We start from the raw sequence: 20,019 nt of genomic DNA on the forward strand, positions 1-20,019 counted from the left end.
GTTGGTGGAAACTAGAATCGAACCCTTAAGTTTCTGTACGGTGGTTTCTACACGGTGAGCCATGATATGATGGATCAAAAGGGAACACAAAGACACCATTGCTAGTACGTATACCCCATGAAAAAAAGGTAATTTGCACTGCACTAATATTTCCATGTAAATAATGATATACATACATACATACATACATACATACATATATATATATATATATATATATATATATATATATATATATATATATATAGTATATCAGACAATACAACGTTTATGGCTGATTTAGTGCGACACAAACAAGTCAGAAGTGTTAGAAAACAACCTTTACAGAAGCTTCTATTATTGTTTACACTCAAAGCTGCTATCTTTGAAAGCCAACTCGGAAGACTCTCCAACTTTCCAAGTAGGAAATCCAACCTCAGGGGTTATTCCATTTGACACTTCTGACTCGAAACTCAGAAATTCCGACTTTTCAGTACAATTTGAATGCATTATAAGTACACAGTGTATTGTGACTGACGGATTTACTGAGCTATCCGATCCATTTGCACATGCACAAAAAGTCAGTAACTTGTAGTATCTACTTGACCACAGTTTGGGGCACGATGGCGAGCGCCTGGTGGCCGGGCCTGTACCCATGGGGCCCGGCCGGGCACAGCCCGAAGAGGCAACGTGGGTCCCCCCTCCAATGGGCTCACCACCCATAGCAGGGGCCATAGAGGTCGGGTGCAATGTGAGCTGGGCGGCAGCCGAAGGCAGGACACTTTATACCCATCCATCCATTTCTACCGCTTATTGTCTTTGGGGTTGTGGGGGGCGCTGGTGAAGTGAAGTGATTTATATTTATATAGCGCTTTTCCCTAGTGACTCAAAGCGCTTTACATAGTGAAACCCAATATCTAATTTTTACATTTAAACCAGTGTGGGTGGCACTGGGAGCAGGTGGGTAAAGTGTCTTGCCCAAGGACACAACGGCACTGACTAAGATGGCGGAAGCGGGGATCGAACCTGCAACCCTCAAGTTGCTGACACGGCCGCTCCAGCAACCGAGCTGTACCGCCCCATATGGTGCCTATCTCAGCTACAATCAGGCGGAAGGCGGAGTACACCATGGACAAGTCACCATCTTATCGCAGGGCCTACACTTTAAACATTAAAGCCAATTTTATCCATCAATATTGTTCATAACTAATTTTAAGCTACTGTTTTCATCATAGCTTTGGCTTCAGGTGACATATTTGTGGTCACATTTGCTTACTTTGTGCCCAAATAATCTAATTGCTAAATTAATGAAAACGAGTTGGCCGTCACCCAGCCACTAAAACAAGACCAATATGTTGAAATATGTTGTCACATCCTGGGTAATCCCTCTCAGTCAGAACTTGGCTTAAATGTGCTGAAACCACAGGTTTGTGTTGTTCCGCAAAAATGTGGTCAACAGTCCTAGTGATGGTCATTAGCTTTTTTTTATTACATTTTATCTTGTTAGAAATGCATGTCTTGCATTGCTCAAACCAAACCTATGGTATTAATGTCGAAGATGAAGTGCACCTGGAACCAAGAAAGTTACCGTATTTTTCGGACTATAAGTCGCAGTTTTTTTCATAGTTTGGGTGCGACTTATACTCAGGAGCGACTTATGTGTGAAATTAATAACACATTCCTGTAAAATATCAAATAACATTATTTCGCTCATTCACGTAAGAGACTAGACTTATAAGATTTCTTGGGATTTATCGATTAGGAGTGACATATTTATTGGTAAACGTATAGCATGTTCTATATGACTCTTACCATAATATGTTACGTTAACTTACCAGGCACCTTCTCAGTTGGTTATTTATGCCTCATATAACCTACACTTTTTCAACCTGTTCACTATTCTTTATTTATTTCAAATTGCCTTTCAAATGTCTATTCTTGGTGTTGGGTTTTATCAAATACATTCCCCCAAAAAATGCGATTTATACTCATGTGCGACTTATATATGTTTTTCTTCCCTTCTTTATTATACATTTTCGGCAGGTTCGATTTATACTCCGGAGCGATTTATATTTCGAAAAATACGGTAATCTCCATTTTGCACGGTCTCAGCGAGCCTGATGTGCTGTGCCGAATGTCCAATGCTATGTCTCTCTGTTGTTTGTTCACATCATTCACGACAAAGTCTCACCAATGTGGAGATATGTTATTGCCAAAGTATACGCCGTTAAAGACGAAGTGCATCCAAAAGGTGGTTCAAACAAAAGTTATTCAACCTGAGATTGTCAGAGTTAAGATGCACTAGCGCCAAGATTAGTTGGTTGTGTTGTTTGGAAGTGTTCACCTTTAACCCGAAAACAGAAGTCCCGCTATCATTATCGATCGGCACAATATAATGAGCTCATGCTCAGAGAGTATGGGGTATCGGACTGTCTTATTGTGGCGGTCCGTTCCCTGTACGATCAGTGCCAGAGCTTGGTCCGCATTGCCGGCAGTAAGTCGAACACATTTCCAGTGAGGGTTGGACTCCGCCAAGGCTGTCCTTTGTCACCGATTCTGTTCATAACTTTTATGGACAGAATTTCTAGGCGCAGTCAAGGCGTTGAGGGGTTCCGGTTTGGTAACCGCAGGATTAGGTCTCTGCTTTTTGCAGATGATGTGGTCCTGATGGCTTCATCTGACCGGGATCTTCAGCTCTCGCTGGATCGTTTCGCAGCAGAGTGTGAAGCGACCGAAATGAGAATCAGCACCTCCAAGTCCGAGTCCATGGTTTCCGCCCGGAAAAGGGTGGAGTGCCATCTCCGGGTTGGGGAGGAGACCCTGCCCCAAGTGGAGGAGTTCAAGTACCTAGGAGTCTTGTTCACGAGTGAGGGAAGAGTGGATCGTGAGATGGACAGGCGGATCGGTGCGGCGTCTTCAGTAATGCGGACGTTGTACCGGTCCGTTGTGGTGAAGAAGGAGCTGAGCCGGAAGGCAAAGCTCTCAATTTACCGGTCGATCTACGTTCCCATCCTCACCTATGGTCATGAGCTTTGGGTCATGACCGAAAGGATAAGATCACGGGTACAAGCGGCCGAAATGAGTTTCCTCCGCCGTGTGGCGGGGCTCTCCCTTAGAGATAGGGTGAGAAGCTCTGCCATCCGGGAGGAACTCAAAGTAAAGCCGCTGCTCCTTCACATCGAGAGGAGCCAGATGAGGTGGTTCGGGCATCTGGTCAGGATGCCACCCGAACGCCTCCCTAGGGAGGTGTTTAGGGCACGTCCAACCGGTAGGAGGCCACGGGGAAGACCCAGGACACGTTGGGAAGACTATGTCTCCCGGCTGGCCTGGGAACGCCTCGGGATCCCCCGGGAAGAGCTAGACGAAGTGGCTGGGGAGAGGGAAGTCTGGGTTTCCCTGCTTAGGCTGTTGCCCCCGCGACCCAACCTCGGATAAGCGGAAGATGATGGATGGATGGATGGACAATATAATGATAGAACATAAGACAAATACTGCACTGCAATACATGGATACAACTTGATTTAAGCATGCGCAAATTGATCGGACAGCTCAGTAAATCTGGCAGTGACGTGCAGATTATCCTGATAAAATTTTACTTTTTGACTTTGGAACAGTTTTAATTGGTTGAAAAATGTGTGAATCCAGTAATTTCTTTCTGGAATTCATGAAAATAATCAATTGGAATTTTATGGTATTTCAAGTCTACTTGTTTCCAATTTTAATGGAAATTGCAATTCTACTTTCTGTTTGCAACTTAAATTTAAATTCAGTTCGATGGAGGTGGAATTGAAGAGAGATTCTCAATTCAATTTCTGAATTTTGCACAAGTCTGGTTATGTCCTGAATATGTAAGCAAACTGGTATTTCCCAAAGTTTATGATGCAAAGACAAGCATTATTTCAAAGGGATCATATCATCATTTTTTGACTTCTTTGTGGTCTACATAACATGTAATCAATCAATCAATCAATGTTTATTTATATAGCCCCAAATCACAAATGTCTCAAAGGACTGCACAAATCATTACAACAACATCCTCGGAAGAACCCACAAATGGTGGTGCTTTGCTCCATATTTGCATAGATTTTGTTTTACAGACCATACTCAATCCACTTTCTGATCGTGTCTTTAGAATGCGCCGTTTTGTGGGTGATCTTACTGACTTGCCGGAGCCCTCCTCCAGGCCAAGTCCCCCTGTACTGCGTCAGCCATGTTGTAGTTTTTAGTGCTTCCATATTGAGTCGACTGACAGATGTAAGTTAGCACTATGTGCTACTTTGTATTAGAAATGGCGACAGCAGAGGATTTTTGCATGCATGTGCATGTACGAGCCAGTCTTCCCCACAACAGGAGGGTAGAGAAAAATAAGGAATTTATTGACAACAACTTTGGATTATAACTAAATAAAAATGGCGTACCCGTGCAATGGTCTTCTAGTAATCCTCTACTATATATAGAAATATACACTGACACGTGTTGCTGGCATAAAATTCAAAAGTTAATGATCATTTGTGGGCTTCACGGTGGCAGAGGGGTTAGTGTGTCTGCCTCACAATACGAAGTTCCTGCAGTCCTGGGTTCAAATCCAGGCTCGGGATCTTTCTGTGTGGAGTTTGCATGTTCTCCCCGTGAATGCGTGGGTTCCCTCCGGGTACTCCGGCTTCCTCCCACTTCCAAAGACATGCACCTGGGGATAGGTTGATTGGCAACACTGAATTGACCCTAGTGTGTGAATGTGAGTGTGAATGTTGTCTGTCTATCTGTGTTGGCCCTGCGATGAGTTGGCGACTTGTCCAGGGTGTACCCCCGCCTTCCGCCCGATTGTAGCTGAGATAGGCGCCAGCGCCCCCCGCGACCCCAAAAGGGAATAAGCGGTAGAAAATGGATGGATGGATGATCATTTGCAAAAAAAAAAATGTTTATCAGTTTGAACATCAAATATGTTGTCTTTGTAGCATATTCAATTGAATATGGGTTGAAAATGATTTGCAAATCATTTTATTCCGTTTATATTTACCGTACATCTAACACAATTTCCCAACTCATATGGAAAAGGGGTTTGTACTTGAGATGTGCCTTTTATGGGAACCTTACATAAATTAAGATAGGTCTGCCAGCTTGTCTAAAAGTTTTAAAACCTTTTATTAAGCAGTAAAAGTCAAAGAGGCTACACCCACCTGATATGTGGAAACAGGAGAGGCAGCAATGAAGGGTGTGATTGACGTCTGGGCAATCATCCGATTGGTGGAGATGCTGTAAGGTGATGAATAGAACCTGCAGAGGCAAAGAATAACAACAACAACTACATCAGTATTGCAGTCTTGATTGAAGTGTCACTTCATGTAAGTCATATAGCTTTGAGACAAAGATGCAAGCAAGAATTGTGGTTTTATTTTGATGCTAACAAAAGTTGAATACTGCAGACGAATGGAATCGGTTGTCCATCATTAGAGCTGTCGTGGTTTAGTCCGAGCCGCACCATCAAAAAGACTCAAGTGAGACATGACATCGAAAATGCTGTGCACATCCTTTATCAACTCCACTGCTATGCATAATAATACATTATTACCCTAATGTGTGAGTGGGAGACATTTTTCAATATTGCCCTTTAGGTTTTCGCCTACGCATATTCCACTTCATGTAGAAGAGACATATGCATTTCAACTTGTTTACTTGGCTCCCTATAGAATTGCCTGCCCTTAGGATTTAACTTTGTTTCACTCCTACACCTTGTCAGCCCTGTATAGGTGGAAGGCTGGAGCTCCAAGTGCTTTATTTATCATTGTGTACGTTGATAGGACATGTTTCATCTGCCAGGCCATGTTTCTGTGCCCAATCGATGCCTAAGTGTCTGTTGACTGAATAATGGAGCAAAGCTACAGAGGAGGAGAAAGAAAGCGGTCCTACCCTCTTCTGTAACATTATATGTGTTGCTTATATCCTAGGAACAAGTTGCAGACTGGGTATTAATATATTTTTAGGTTTCATGTTAAGCCATCATAATGTGTGTTGCATTATTTTTAGCCCTGGCATACTTATTTATACACCACAAACAGACAGAAGCTAAAAGAAAGCTGGGGATAGAATGCTGGCACATCAAATTACACCCATCCATCCATTTTCTACCGCTTATCCCCTTCGGGGTCGAAGGGGGTGCTGGAGCCTATCTCAGCTACAATCGGTCGGAAGGCGGTGTACACCCTGGACAAGTCGCCACCTCACCGCAGGGCCAACACAGATAGACAGACAACATTCACACTCACATTCACACACTAGGGCCAATTTAGTGTTGCCAATCAACCAATCAGGTGTATGTCTTTGGAAGTGGGAGGAAGCCGGAGTACCCGGAAAGAACCCACGCAGTCACGGGGAGAACATTTAAACTCCACACAAAAAGATCCCAAGCCCGGAATTGAACCCAGGACTACTCAGGACCTCCGTATTGTGAAGCAGATGCACTAACCCCTGTTCTACCGTGCTGCCCCAAATTACACCTTAAATTCGTTATTTTGGGGTGGAGTACGAACACTGCACACAACTCTGATGTTAAATCACCCCTGCAGTAAAGCTCAGTCAGGGTGTGGTTGCACATTCAAGACCAACATATTGCCAGTGTTTGCCAGTGTGGTTCCTGAGCACTCTGGAGTAGTAATGAGGAATATCACTGACTTTCTTCTGTCTGGTATCGACGATACCGATCTGATACTTTGTGCAAATATACCTAATGTGTTGGGTAAAATCCAAAAAGTAATGTATTCCAAGTGCTTTTGGAGAATCATCTTCAAATAATATAAATCACATGTAAAAACTAAGGATGGCCTTAGTCTGCATTGAATGCATAATATTATTTATATTCAATTCTGTGTTAATGTCTCCAAATTGCTTGTATTCTGCCATGTGGCTTCTTCCCGGAAGTGAAAACAGTGGTGGTCAATTAAACTAAGATGGCTGTTGTGCAGCAAGCAGTGTGCAAACTGAGTACGCAAGGGGTCTAGATCTTCCTGCAAAAATCAGATACAAGCAAAAGAAAGCTGACTATGCAATGGAATAGATACCTATACTTTATAAAACTTTTTTTTTTTGGTTGAGTTTCCAAACACGTCAAAATATCTGGTGCTCCAGACATCATTCTACACAACAAAACAGATGAAAACTTGGAAAAGCATGGAGATTTACAACTTCTCTGTGTGTGGCTGGGTCAAGTACATTGGTATCAAGACTTTCCTGAATAAAGATGCATCGTTTTGGCTTGTGTAAGGTTGCTTTTCATGATTCAACCTGGTGGCTGCAAAGGACGCCATCCATGTAAACAGAAACTACTGGCACCTGACAGCTGACACCTGTGACTGCATATCCATTTAACAGACTAACAATTACTAACTTGTCAATATACGTTTGTGTTTGACTTTTGTCCTGTTGTCATACACATTTATGTACAAAATAAACAAGAGAAGAGATAAAGAAGTACATTTCCTGATATAGTATCATTGACTCTGACTTTCTGGTTTCTGTTTGTTAAAAATGATGCGTGTTCTTTGACTATTCTCTTGGACTGGAGTGCGAGCTACTTTTCTCGTCATCTTTCATAAAATTTTGCACTCTACCGCCCTTCTTGATTAGCTCTCGAGGAACTCTGAAGAAACGTTTATCCTTTTGGTGATTTGAACGATTCCTACAGTCGATAAAAACGCAAGCATAGGGCATTTTTTTCTGAGAAGGACCATATGTCGCCTATTACCCATTGAGAACTGACAGTGGCTTAACCACCATGCATATTTAATGAGCTGGATGTGACAACATATAAATCCAAGCAACAGCCTATTTTAAATGATACATGAACTTCACGGTTTGATAATAATGAGTGACTCATTTTGAATTCCAGTCATTTTCTTTATCCAACAAATGGCAGACTGAATGACTGAGCACAGCACATTGTGCTGCTGTGCTTGCTCATTACATACATACCAATGTGGAAGAAAAAGTAGTCCCCACCAATCGTATTTCCTTTAAACAAGATGGCAATCACTTAGTTACTTTACATTGTGTTCTGTTAATGAAAACATTATCTCAAAATACTAAAGTAAGAAAAGTGTCAGCATTTTGATTTGATAATCAATATTAGAGTGTAAAGATCTGGTATTAGTGGTACCAATATTTCGGTATCGATCCGCACATCACTACTCTGGAGTTTTCGCTATACTGGAAAACGCCCTTCAGAATGTTGGGATATGAACTAATTTAGTATTTTTACTACTTCCAAATTTCTGCCCCGACTTGAGTGTTTTGAGGAATGACCTGTTTCTTGGCTAATTGTTATGCTTTATGTTGCAAACACAAATTTTAGTTACTAGAATCCCCGCCATTTGTTGGCGTAGTGAATGTCACAGTGAACCGCGCACGATCTGACCAAAACATTTTGTCTTACTCGCTAGCATTAGCTCATAGCTAGATGTCAACATATTGTTTTTCCAACCAGTACTGACAAAAATATGACTATGTAGCTAGCTAACGTGGTGAAGCAATTTGAGCATATCACTACGCAGCACCTTACTGAAGAATGTGTTGCTAATGCCAGCCAAGAATCCTTCAATCCATTTATTTTCTACCATTTGTCCCATTTAAAAAAAAAATGATATGTCACGATGGAGGCGCATATTGGTGCGCGTTTTCTCCACCCCAAGATGCAAGAACACCAGAAGGGACAGGAATAGCAGGTAAGAGCTTGGTTTAATACAAAAAAAAGATAACACTGGTACAAAAACAGACAAAAGAAAACGCGTGCCTATGCACGGGAAGCTAAGCTAAAACTTAGCACGGAAAACAGAGTCCAAAAATTACGTGCCGAGCACACGGCAAGCTAAGGAGCCACATAGCATAGAGACAAGATTTAGGAAAAGCCAACGTGAGTGTTGTTTATCGCAAACAAAGGATCAAGATCGAACGGAGGAAAAAGGCAGGCTTAAATAAGGGCAGTAATCAGGAATCACAGGTGCGCGACAAAAATCAGAGCAGTTGGAACGAATCAGAAACTATGGTAATAAGGTAAATAAGGAAGAGCTAAACTAGGGGTCGGAAGAGTCCAAAAACAAACATAAAACACATAAGGACTCAAAAACCAAAATAACATATGATCCGGTTGATGGATCATAACATGATATCTAAATGGCAGACATTTATCCACAAAAATAAAGGAGAAGCTGCTCATAGGGTGTTTGACAGAGAAGCAGCTAGAAAGAGACACCATAGAAGTCCCCTATCCAAGGTAAATGCTGTACATTTTCACATTATTTCATACAACTACTGTAGTTGTTTGTAGTACATTCTATTTTGTATTAGTTTTATGAGGGCTGTTAAACAATTAAAATATTTAATCACGCTCAATCGCACTGTAACAGTTACCTACGCAGATAGATATAATTTTTCATCATTCAATAGTGTACCCTACACAGATCATTTTAAAATGTTAAACACCCTTGATTGAACAATTAATTTAGTTTAATGAAATGTATTTTAAACATTATGCTTTTTTAAACAGCACAACACAAAAAGGACATAAACACGCTTTTAATGGTAATAAAAAAAATTGCCTGTGTTGCTTGGGTTTGTATTTTGTAGAAAAACAGAATTTGTATTCCTGCTTAAGGAGCACTTGCATTCAGAAGGAGCTACACCATGGTTCGATACCAGTTTTATGCATTAATGACATAAAATGCGGATTGTTACGATCATGCTTTGATTGGCAAATATGTTTGGTAAGGTAAAATGTGATATTTCTATCTAAATAGATGCTTCTGATATTATGTACATTGTATGTCGTACAAAATAATCATATTTGTTTTGCTGTATGACAACGTCTTAACGTCTCTATTTATTAATAAATGTCATATTGAGCCTGTTAATCATTCTGTAATTAAAGACTCGACCAGAACATGTTATAAAATAATTTACACAATATTTTATATATCCCACGTCCCTCCATATTCCTCAACTGATTTAATAGCATTTTTTTAGGTGTAAATATTATACAATAGCATTATAAAACATCTTTGAAAAAGTATAATTGTAATGTGAGAATTTTTTATTTTTTGTTAATGTAGTTAAACCGGATGAATAGTGTTGCGCTTTTTTTCCTTTAAGCCGGAAAAGAGTTTTGATGTCTGTTGGATTTCCTATGTGTATTTGTTATGTGTATATGTATTTATGGCGGGCTTGCTTGGGAATTTTAAGATGGACGTGGCTACCACTGTCAGGTGACTACTTAGGTAGCTTTTAAAAATGGTGTCATTGTTCGTTTGGAAAAAATACAGCGTGCTTCGTCACCGGCATACCCAACTGGTTATTACCTGCTGCTGCTATTGCTACTGCTACTGCTGCTGCTACTACTGCTGCTGCTATTGCTACTACTGCTACTCCTACTGCTGCTGTTGCAGTACCAAATAAAACAAGCAAAAAAGTGCACAGCGAGTAATTCCTTTCATGTTGAGTGACGACCCCTATTCAGAGGGCCGATACGGAAATAACTGAACAATGTCCTTTTGACTCCCTGCTTATTTCTGCTGAGCTTTTATGCCAACTTACTAAAGCAGTCACAGTCAAGATCTATCCACCCATCCATTTTCCACCGTTTATTCCCTTTGGGGTCACGGGGGGCGCTGGTGCCTGTCTCAGCTACAATCGAGCGGAAGGCCGGGTACACATTATGTGTTATCACTGCACCTCAACTGTAATCTAATCACGAAATTGAAGAACCACCCACCTCTGAACGATGCATACAGTAGGCATTTGCTACAGCGATGTCATCTCATGGTGAAAATAGTCTTGTTTTGTCGGGAAAACTAGCCATGGGTTTGAACCTAGTTTTTCCCGAATGTAGCCTTTTCTTTGTCCATTTCTGCTCACTATTTTCCCGCTTGTGGCTCATCAGAACCTAGTGAATGCAGTAGTTTTCATCACTATGGAACAGCCCGAGAGTCAAAAAGGACGCATGTTTGTTAATCGCGCTTTAAACAAATCAGTGCCATTACAGGAACTTAAAGTTAACGCGTTATTATCGCTTTAACTTTGACAGCCTCATTTTTTTAATACAAAAGTTTTGTAAAATATATGCATTTATTTATGTTAAAATTTTGCTATTTTAGAGGGGCAAGCGCCAATTAAATTGATTTCAATAGGAGACATTGACAAGTGTTTTTATAAGAGCTCTGTCACGGAACCATTTAAGTTGTGGGACTACTCTAATATATAAAAGCAAACTTTTGTGTGTTGAAAATATAATAATGTTTACCTGCCAGTTATATAATTGTTCATAATGTATGCTCAGGACCAACACTCAAGCTACATTTATTGAAGCATATTGAAACGATTTGTAAAGTTGAAGCTTTATCTAAACTGAAGGGACTCAAAGGTTCAGTAGCAAGCCAAACTGATTGAGATATCTAAATAGTTCTGGTCCACTGCCGCACCAGCACACATGATTTCAAGGATGGAATTGTTTCTTGAATCCTGATTGTGTTCTGTCTGTTTCACATTATATTTGTTTGCACAGCGATAGTGCAAGCACCTTGAAATCCTGTGCTGTGAGATGCAAACCTTTAGATAGTTCTCAAGTGTGGCTGTTCAGGCCTGCTGAATGCAGTTTGTTCCTCGCTGGCTGCGATAAGCGCCAGACCGTGATGTGGCCTCACACGGACATCACCCCTCCCCCAAACCCCCCCAAGACCCCAGGTTTTTGTGCTCTACTGGTTGTGTTGAAGCCACAAAAACACACAGCACAAGAATCCAACCTTCTACCCCAAAATACAATGTGGTTCACCTCCTTGGCAGCAGGAATAGAAATCTCATGAATTATTAGAACAACACGATTTCTCTTGTCAAGGCTCAGCTCTGGTTCATGTAGCGGCCAAATTCATTTTCTAACTTACGGTAGGTGTTCTCACCCCACTTTACCTTGGTGGAGTTTATGGAGTTTTAAGCAGGCGTGTGAATGAAACACATGTATTTGTAAATAGATTAGATAACTATGTTAGGAAATTGCCTTTATGTTTACCACAACATTTGATCGGCACAGTTCGCTTCTCTTTCTTCCTCTCCAATTATATATATATTTTTTTTGTAATTCAAGTTATTATTACTGCGATGAGTTGGCGACTTGTCCAGGGTGTACTCCGCCTTCTGCCCGATTGTAGCTGAGATAGGCACCGCTTATTCCTTTTGGAATAAGCGGTAGAAAATGGATGGATGGAAGTTATCATTACATAAATGTATTGTAGATAATAGAGGTAATTATTGTTTTTATACATTATCAACAGTATTATTTCTATTGATATTTTTATTGCTCCATCTGTAGTGTAATAATGTTGGTTGTCATTTAAATGATAAATGGGTTGTACTTGTATAGCGCTTTTCTACCTTCAAGGTACTCAAAGCGCTTTGACATTACTTCCACATTTACCTATTCACACACACATTCACACACTGATGGAGGGAGCTGCCATGCAAGGCGCCAACCAGCACCCATCAGGAGCAAGGGTGAAGTGTCTTGCTCAGGACACAACGGACGTGACGAGGTTGGTACTAGGTGGGATTTGAACCAGGGACCCTCGGGTTGCGCACGGCCACTCTCCCACTGCGCCACGCCGTCCCTTATTTCTGTGTTATTACTTTTTACTTCACTAACTGCTTCTTTGCCATCACTTTTAGTATAATTTTAGTACATATCATATTTGCTGATGTGTTCTGTTGTGGTTGTTATTGTAGTCTCTTTGTCTTATCCCCCTCTTGTCCCCGAAATTTCCCCGTGTCTCCCTTTTTTCCCCGCTTTTTTTTCCCTCCTGCTTTGGTACGGCTGTGCCAAATAATAATAAAAAATCCATTTAATAAAGTCAAATAAAAATAAGGCAACAAGTATGTCACACTTCTCCTTTGTAAAGTGAATTTGTAATGCAAAACAGGCTTGTAGAGATTAAATACCCTCTGTGTTTTTTCCTGACCTAACATATTTTCCACTTTATCCAGGTCGATGTGGAAGCTCTACCAGCCTACAAATAGTGTGTAGGGTATTTAATCCCTACAAGCCTCATTTGCAGGTTTCCCTGCTGGGAAACAGGCTTGAAATAGCTTCTGTGTTACCAGTATAATAATTATAGATGTATACGTAATGGATTTATAGTCAAATCGTAAGGTGCCCAAAGATTCCCTGCTCTAGTATAAACCCACCAACCCTTGCACTGATTAAATATGACAACCATTTTTCAGTTCAAAGTTCCAATTTGGAATCAGAAATGTGAGTCCAGCTGCCCATTAATTGTTGAGAACAATTCTAGCAGCTCTGAAATAAATCTGTTCAGTCCGAATGCAAGTGCAAGCATACTGATTCGGAGAGGAGCTTTGCAATCTGTGCACAAGCAGAGAGGAAAAACACAGCAAGTACAAAATAGAGAAATGACCAATAGAGAAAATGCTCTTGAATACATATGAGTTACATTTACAGTACTGTAATTTATCACTGATGAATATGAATGAGTCAACGCTGCCAAGTTGGCCAATAAACGGTCCTGCCGTTGTGTTTATTGTATTTTTCATTAGAGTGATGTGTACGGCGAGAGAGAAAAATACTAGATAGAGGACAGACCCAAGGTTATTGATGGAGGCTATTAGCCCCGAGCAGCACTCTGTCAATAAGGACTCGAGTATGGCTGTTTAAATAACACGCCGAACATGTAATTGCATACGCAACATTGATACAGGATTCCATTTAAAACCTACTTATGAAACCCTGGTTTGACCTAGCTGCACTGTCAGGAGTACGCCCTGAAAAATGAGTTAATGATTTAGTGCCAACCGCAGAGACACTTGCACAGTGGAATAAGTGTGCAAGAGCATGCTGGGATTTGCTTGTGTGTGGGCAGGGAAGATGGATGGAATAGAGGAGGCACAGATAAGAGAGAGGGAGAACAGAACAAAAAAGGTAATAGGTGGCAAGAAAAAGAAAGAAAGAAACAGGTTGTGTGCCAAAGTGGTCTGGGACAAATGCTTCCCATAACATTAGATTGGCATCAGACCCTAAAGCCTGGTCGTTCGCATAAAGACCTGTAATGGATTCCTCTCCTCTCCTTGGGCTGACTTTATCTGCCTTTTGACCCACTCCCTTTTTTTATTCCTTACTTTTCGCCTCTCTCATTAGCTGCATTAGCATTTCATAATCACGTGGTGCTGTGCCGAAAGGGGCCCGCATCACCTCTGAGAGGTCACAGTGGGTTTAAAGGGGAACGTTATCACCAGACCGATGTAAGCGTCAATATATACCTTGATGTTGCAGAAAAAAAGACCATATGTTTTTTTAACCGATTTCCGAACTCTAAAAGGGTGAATTTGGCGATCGGAACGCCTTTCAATTGTTCGCTGTCGGAGCGATGACCTTTCACCCGTGACGTTACAATAGGAAGCAATCCACCATTTTCTCAAACACATTACACGCACAAGTCAAATTAGCTCTGTTATTTTCCGTTTTTTCAACTTTTTTTCGTACCTTGGAGACATCATGCCTCATCGGTGATTTGTCGGAGGGGGTAACAACATTATCAGGGACGGATTCAAGTTGATTTACGTGGAGTGTGCATCGATTAGCACAGCATGCTAATTGATGCTAACATGCTATTTAGGCTATCTGTATGTACATATTGCATCGTTATGCCTCATTTGTAGCTATATTTGTATTCAGCCTTTCCCTCCACCCACATTTAAGGCCAAACAAACACATACCAATCGACAGATTTAAGTTGCACCAGTGTCAAAAGATGCGAAAGTCCCTCGTTTGGTCTGCACATTTTACCGGCGATGCTACGACAGACATGGCACAGAGATGTGTGGATATCCTGCGACACTCAAAGCAGATGCATTTCAAACGATAAAGTCAACAAAATCACAAAGGTGAGTTTTGTTGATGTTATTGACTTATGTGCTAATCAGAAATATTTGGTCACGGCATGACAGCCAGGTAATCGATGCTATCATGCTATTTAGGCTAGCTGTATGTACATTTGTAGCTATATTTGCATCCAGCCTTTCCCTCCACCCATATTTAATACCAAAAAAACACTTACCAATCGACAGATTTAAGTTGCTCCAGTGGTCAAAAGATGCAATCGTTGGTTAGAAGGCGAAGGCCGAATAGCTTCAATAGCTATTTGCTCAATAGCTTCAGTTTCTTCTTCAATTTCGTTTTTGCCATCTGCCTCCATACTCCAACAATCCGTTTCAATACATGCGTAATCTGTTGAATCGCTTAAGCCGCTGAAATCTGAGTCTGAATCCGAGCTAATGTCGCTATATCTTGCTGTGCTATCCGTCATGTTTGTTTTTTTGTATTGGCGTCACTATCTGACGTCACAGGAAAATGGACGGTGGATTTACACATAGGGAAAATCAAAATCAGGCACTTTAAAGCCTTTTTTCGGGATATTCCATGATGGGTTAAATTTTGAAAAAAAATAAGCCACTGGGAACTGATTTTTATTGGTTTTAACCCTTCTGAAATTGTGATAATGTTCCCCTTTAAGCACATAAGCGCACAAATGTCTGTCTGAGAGCAGACACACACAAAGACATCAATGAAGACCTAAAAAAAAAGCAGCTACTTTGGAAATAGATATAGACCAGAAGATTAATCAAACAAGCCAGATCAATTCGGAAGTAGAATAATGAGGACAGGTTAAAGCAACTGAAGGCACAAGGAGGATATGATGGAACTTTGCAATCAGTAAAAGTACTGTGAAGAGATGCTGCAGTGCTTGAAAGCACAACAGGGTGACAGTACGAGAGCTGATGAAAGGGGAACATTGGGACACAAAGTGGAAGGAAGGCAGATACAACAAGGAGGAGGAGAAAACGGGAGCTGGAGGGAAGCGTCCCCTGGGATCGCACCACCAGAAGCATTCATAGCAGACAGGTCCAAACTCCAATTTCCCCTTGAAGCAAGCAAACCTCTCGTCTCGCTGGAGGAACTGCAGTGGGCCTCGGCTGATGAAAATCTTACAGTGACACTGCAACAACACCCATCTACCCACTTCTGCATGTGTGACATCCACTATGCAAATGAGCTGTCCACCAACATAGAAATACATATCACTCAGTGTCACCCAGTGCTTGTAAAATGTATTATAGTGGAACCTCCAAGTCCAACACTCCAAGGTCTTGCTTGTATATACAATTGGACTACCATTTTTTGTGTTAAAGTAGCAGTTGTTTTTCTGCGTTTCCAATAAGGCGGAAGTGTCAAACGTACGGCCCACAGGCCGGATCAGGCCCCGCGAACAGGTTTTATCTGGCCCAGGGGATGAGTATGCAAATGAGCCAACATTTTTTAATGAGAGAAACTGCTGTTATGAATGTGTCCACTAGATGTCGCAATAGCAAATCTTTGTATCTTTGTAGATTATGTTACATATGTAAAAAAAAAAAAAATAAACCACATGATGTTAGTACACCAGTTAAGGAAAATTACCAAACTACATGAATAAAATCCTGTAATTTGAGTTTTAAATTATTTTTTTATCTTGCTGGATTGAAAATTAACATCAATGAGTTGACTGATGAACATTATCACATAATTTATTCATAAAGTATAAATAACAACACATAAAGTTAAAGTGCCGATGATTGCCACACACACACTAGTAACGGTGAAATTATCCTCTGCATTTGACCCATCCCCACAGGGGAGCAGTGAGCCGCAGGGGTGCAACGCACAGGAATCATTTGGTGATTTAACCCCCAATTCTAACCCTTGATGCTGAATGCCAAGCAGGGAGATAATGGGTCCCATTTTTATAGTCTTTGGTATGACTCGGCCGGGGTTTGAACTCACAACCTACCTATCTCAGGGCGGACACTCTAACCAAAAGGCCACTGAGCATGAAGATAGAATACTATTAACGGGAAGATGTAACATGTAAGTGTAAAAAAAACCCAACAACGGCGCTTATATGGCAGCATATGTTGTTCCAAAACCTGTATGTATCTTTCAGCATTAATGGTGCCCTCACATATGTGTAAGTTACCCATGCTTTGGTCACTAATGCACCCCCATACCATCACAGATGCTGGCTTTTGAACTTTGCGTCGATAACAGTCTGGATGGTTCGCTTCCCCTTTGGTCCGGATGACACAATGTCGAATATTTCCCCCCAAAAATTTGAAATGTGGACTCGTCAGACCACAGAACACTTTTCCACTTTACATCAGTCAACCTTAGATGATCTCAGGCCCAGAGAAGCCGGCAGCATTCCTGGATGTTGTTGATAAATGGCTTTCACTTTGCATAGTAGAGCTCTAATTTGCACTTAAAGATATAGCGACAAAATGTATTTAGTGACAGTGGTTTTCTGAAGTGTTCCTGAGCCCATGTGGTGATATCCTTGAGAGATTAATGTTTTTTTTGATACAGTGCTGTCTGAGGGATCAAAGGTCACAGTCATTCAATGTTGGTTTCTGGCCATGCCGCTTACGTGGAGTGATTTCTCCAGATTCTCTGAACCTTTTGATGATATTATGGACTGTAGATGTTGAAATCCCTGCATTTCTTGCTATTGTACTTTGAGAAACGTTGTTCTTAAGCTGTTTGACTATTTGCTCACGCAGTTGTGAAAAAAGGGGTGTACCTCACCCCATCCTTTCTTGTGAAAGACTGAGGAATTGTTGGGAAGCTGCTTTTAAACCCAATCATGGCACCCACCTGTTCCCAATTAACCTGCACACCTGCGGGATGTTCCCAAATAAGTGTTTGATGAGCATTCCTCAACTTTATCAGTATTTATTTCCACCTTTCCCAACTTCTTTGTCACGTGTTGCTGGCATCAAATTCTAAAGTTAATGATTATTTGCAAAAAAAAAAAATGTTTATCAGTTTGAACATCAAATATGTTGTCTTTGTAGCATATTCAATTGAATATGGGTTGAAAAGGATTTGCAAATATTTGTATTCTGTTTATATTTACATCTAACACAATTTCCCAACTCATATGGAAACAGGGTTTGTATATTTAAAGATGTGGGGGAACAAAACACAGCCAGCCGTGTGACAATGGCCAGCAAGGCCTTCTCTGCTGGCCAAGCATAAATCATGATCATGAATTGATTAAAGTTAATTTCATATGTATTTTCCATCCATCCATTTTCTACCGCTTATTCCCTTTTGGGGTCGCGGGGGGCGCTGGCGCCTATCCCAGCTACAATCGGGCGGAAGGCAGGGTACACCCTGGACAAGTCACCACCTCATCGCAGGGCTAACACAGATAGACAGACAACATTCATACTCACATTCAGACACTAGGGCCAATCATAGTGTTGCCAATCAACCTATCCCCAGGTGCATGATTTTGGAGGTGGGAGGAAGCCGGAGTACCCGGAGGGAACCCACGCATTCACGGGGAGAACATGCAAACTCCACACAGAAAGATCCCGAGCCTGGATTTGAACCCAGGACTGCAGGAACTTCGTATTGTGAGGCAGACACACTAACCCCTCTGCCACCGTGAAGCCCTCATATGTATTTTATTTTATTTTCCCTAAATATATAAAAATGTTCATTTGCCATCATATTCTCTTCATGTCGTATTAGTCTCCGGTGTTGCTATTGTTTTGCCAGCGCTGTATGAAATCTGCCCGATGCCTTCTGAATCAAAAATGTTGCGGTCAGTGTTTTGCAGGCAAACAGGGCACATAGATAGTTGTGATAGCCGACCAGATCAAAAGTTGAATGTGACATTGAGAAGGAAATGTACGCCTCCTCCAGTAATAGTGAGTCACAAGTCACTATATTTCCATGCACTAAATTAGACTGATTTCTCAAATAGTTTGTTTTTGTGTATTTTCACACATATCTTTGAAGTCCAAGTGTCCATGCACTCTCTCTAGTGCGACTATTGGTCATACACCATGTTCCTCCCGTACACTGGGGGGCGATATTTCCTTTTAGCGTGGTTGAATAAATTCCTTTTCAGTTTCACTAATGACGTCACCCTAGCCATTTGCAGAGCCTTACAACTTCTTTTAACTGATATTCGCTGTAATATTGGCACAAATTACGTCTGTTATGGCTATACTGATGTTAAATAGCAGACATCATGGAGAAATTATCTTGAATTAAGCTACGAACATGAAGATACTACCAAGAATGTATCTGGGCGGATGCAGGGCAGACGCATGTCGGTTGCAATGAAGAACCGACAGATACATTTTTTCAAATACATTTTCAGATGAAAATCATGTAAACAAAACTTTTGAATGTCTTAAAGTTAATCCGAAAGACTATGTGGATTGATGGAAAGAGTTTTTAATCTGAAGGAAAAGACCGTTCGTGGCCCAACTGATATCCAGAGGAAGGTTGCCATTTTTTCTGGACTTTTCTTTATTATTCACCTTTGATATACCTGGTTCATTCTATTTCATCTCATTTGTTTTTCGTTTGTGAGTCCGAATTTAACGGGCATTCTACATTTCCTAAGCTACTTTTTAAATAAATATTTGTTTCTTTTCTTCCACCATCGATGTATTTCACAATATTTTCTTCTTTTAATTTGTGAAGGAAATAAACAGTCACCTCTTCATTACAATTGTTGCTGTGTTTTCATTTAATTAGTTTCTGCTTCCGGGCTGTATAGCGCACGTTGAAACTGGCGCATGCGTGACACTAAGGGTCCTCTCCTGCCGCACACACACCCCTCGAGAGATATCTCCCGTCCAAAGGCAATACCTAGTAACTCACTTCTAGCTGATTTTGAGAAAACAAAGGAAAACCAATCTATCTTGATGCTGTCTTACAAAGATCTACAAAGTCATCAAACGTATAGATGTTTTCTTGAGCTTTGATTTTCTTGCCGATTGAGCCATGGTTTGAATCTGCTCTCATGAACGTGTGCCCTTTCTCCAGATATTTTATCACAATCTCGGGTGGGCCCCATTCTGCGTTTGCACATTGGGCAAGAGTGTCCAGTTTTTATTTTGACCTCTGCAGTTATCTGCCCAAAAGAGTATGCAAGGGGA

At 41.1% G+C, this 20,019-nt stretch overlaps 1 protein-coding gene across 2 annotated transcripts in view; it reads right to left on the reverse strand.

Moving 5' to 3' along the window:
* LOC133562234 (RNA-binding motif, single-stranded-interacting protein 3-like) overlaps positions 1–20,019 on the reverse strand; it is a 489,591-nt gene that overhangs the window by 41,903 nt on the left and 427,669 nt on the right. For both annotated transcript variants that reach the window (XM_061916235.1, XM_061916236.1), the window contains exon 9: positions 5,157–5,253. In XM_061916235.1, coding sequence (XP_061772219.1) covers positions 5,157–5,253 — 97 coding nt within the window. The remainder of the gene's footprint in view (positions 1–5,156; positions 5,254–20,019) is intronic.

The sequence above is a fragment of the Nerophis ophidion genome, linkage group LG11, assembly GCF_033978795.1.
Source record: "Nerophis ophidion isolate RoL-2023_Sa linkage group LG11, RoL_Noph_v1.0, whole genome shotgun sequence".
Taxonomy (NCBI): domain Eukaryota; kingdom Metazoa; phylum Chordata; class Actinopteri; order Syngnathiformes; family Syngnathidae; genus Nerophis; species Nerophis ophidion.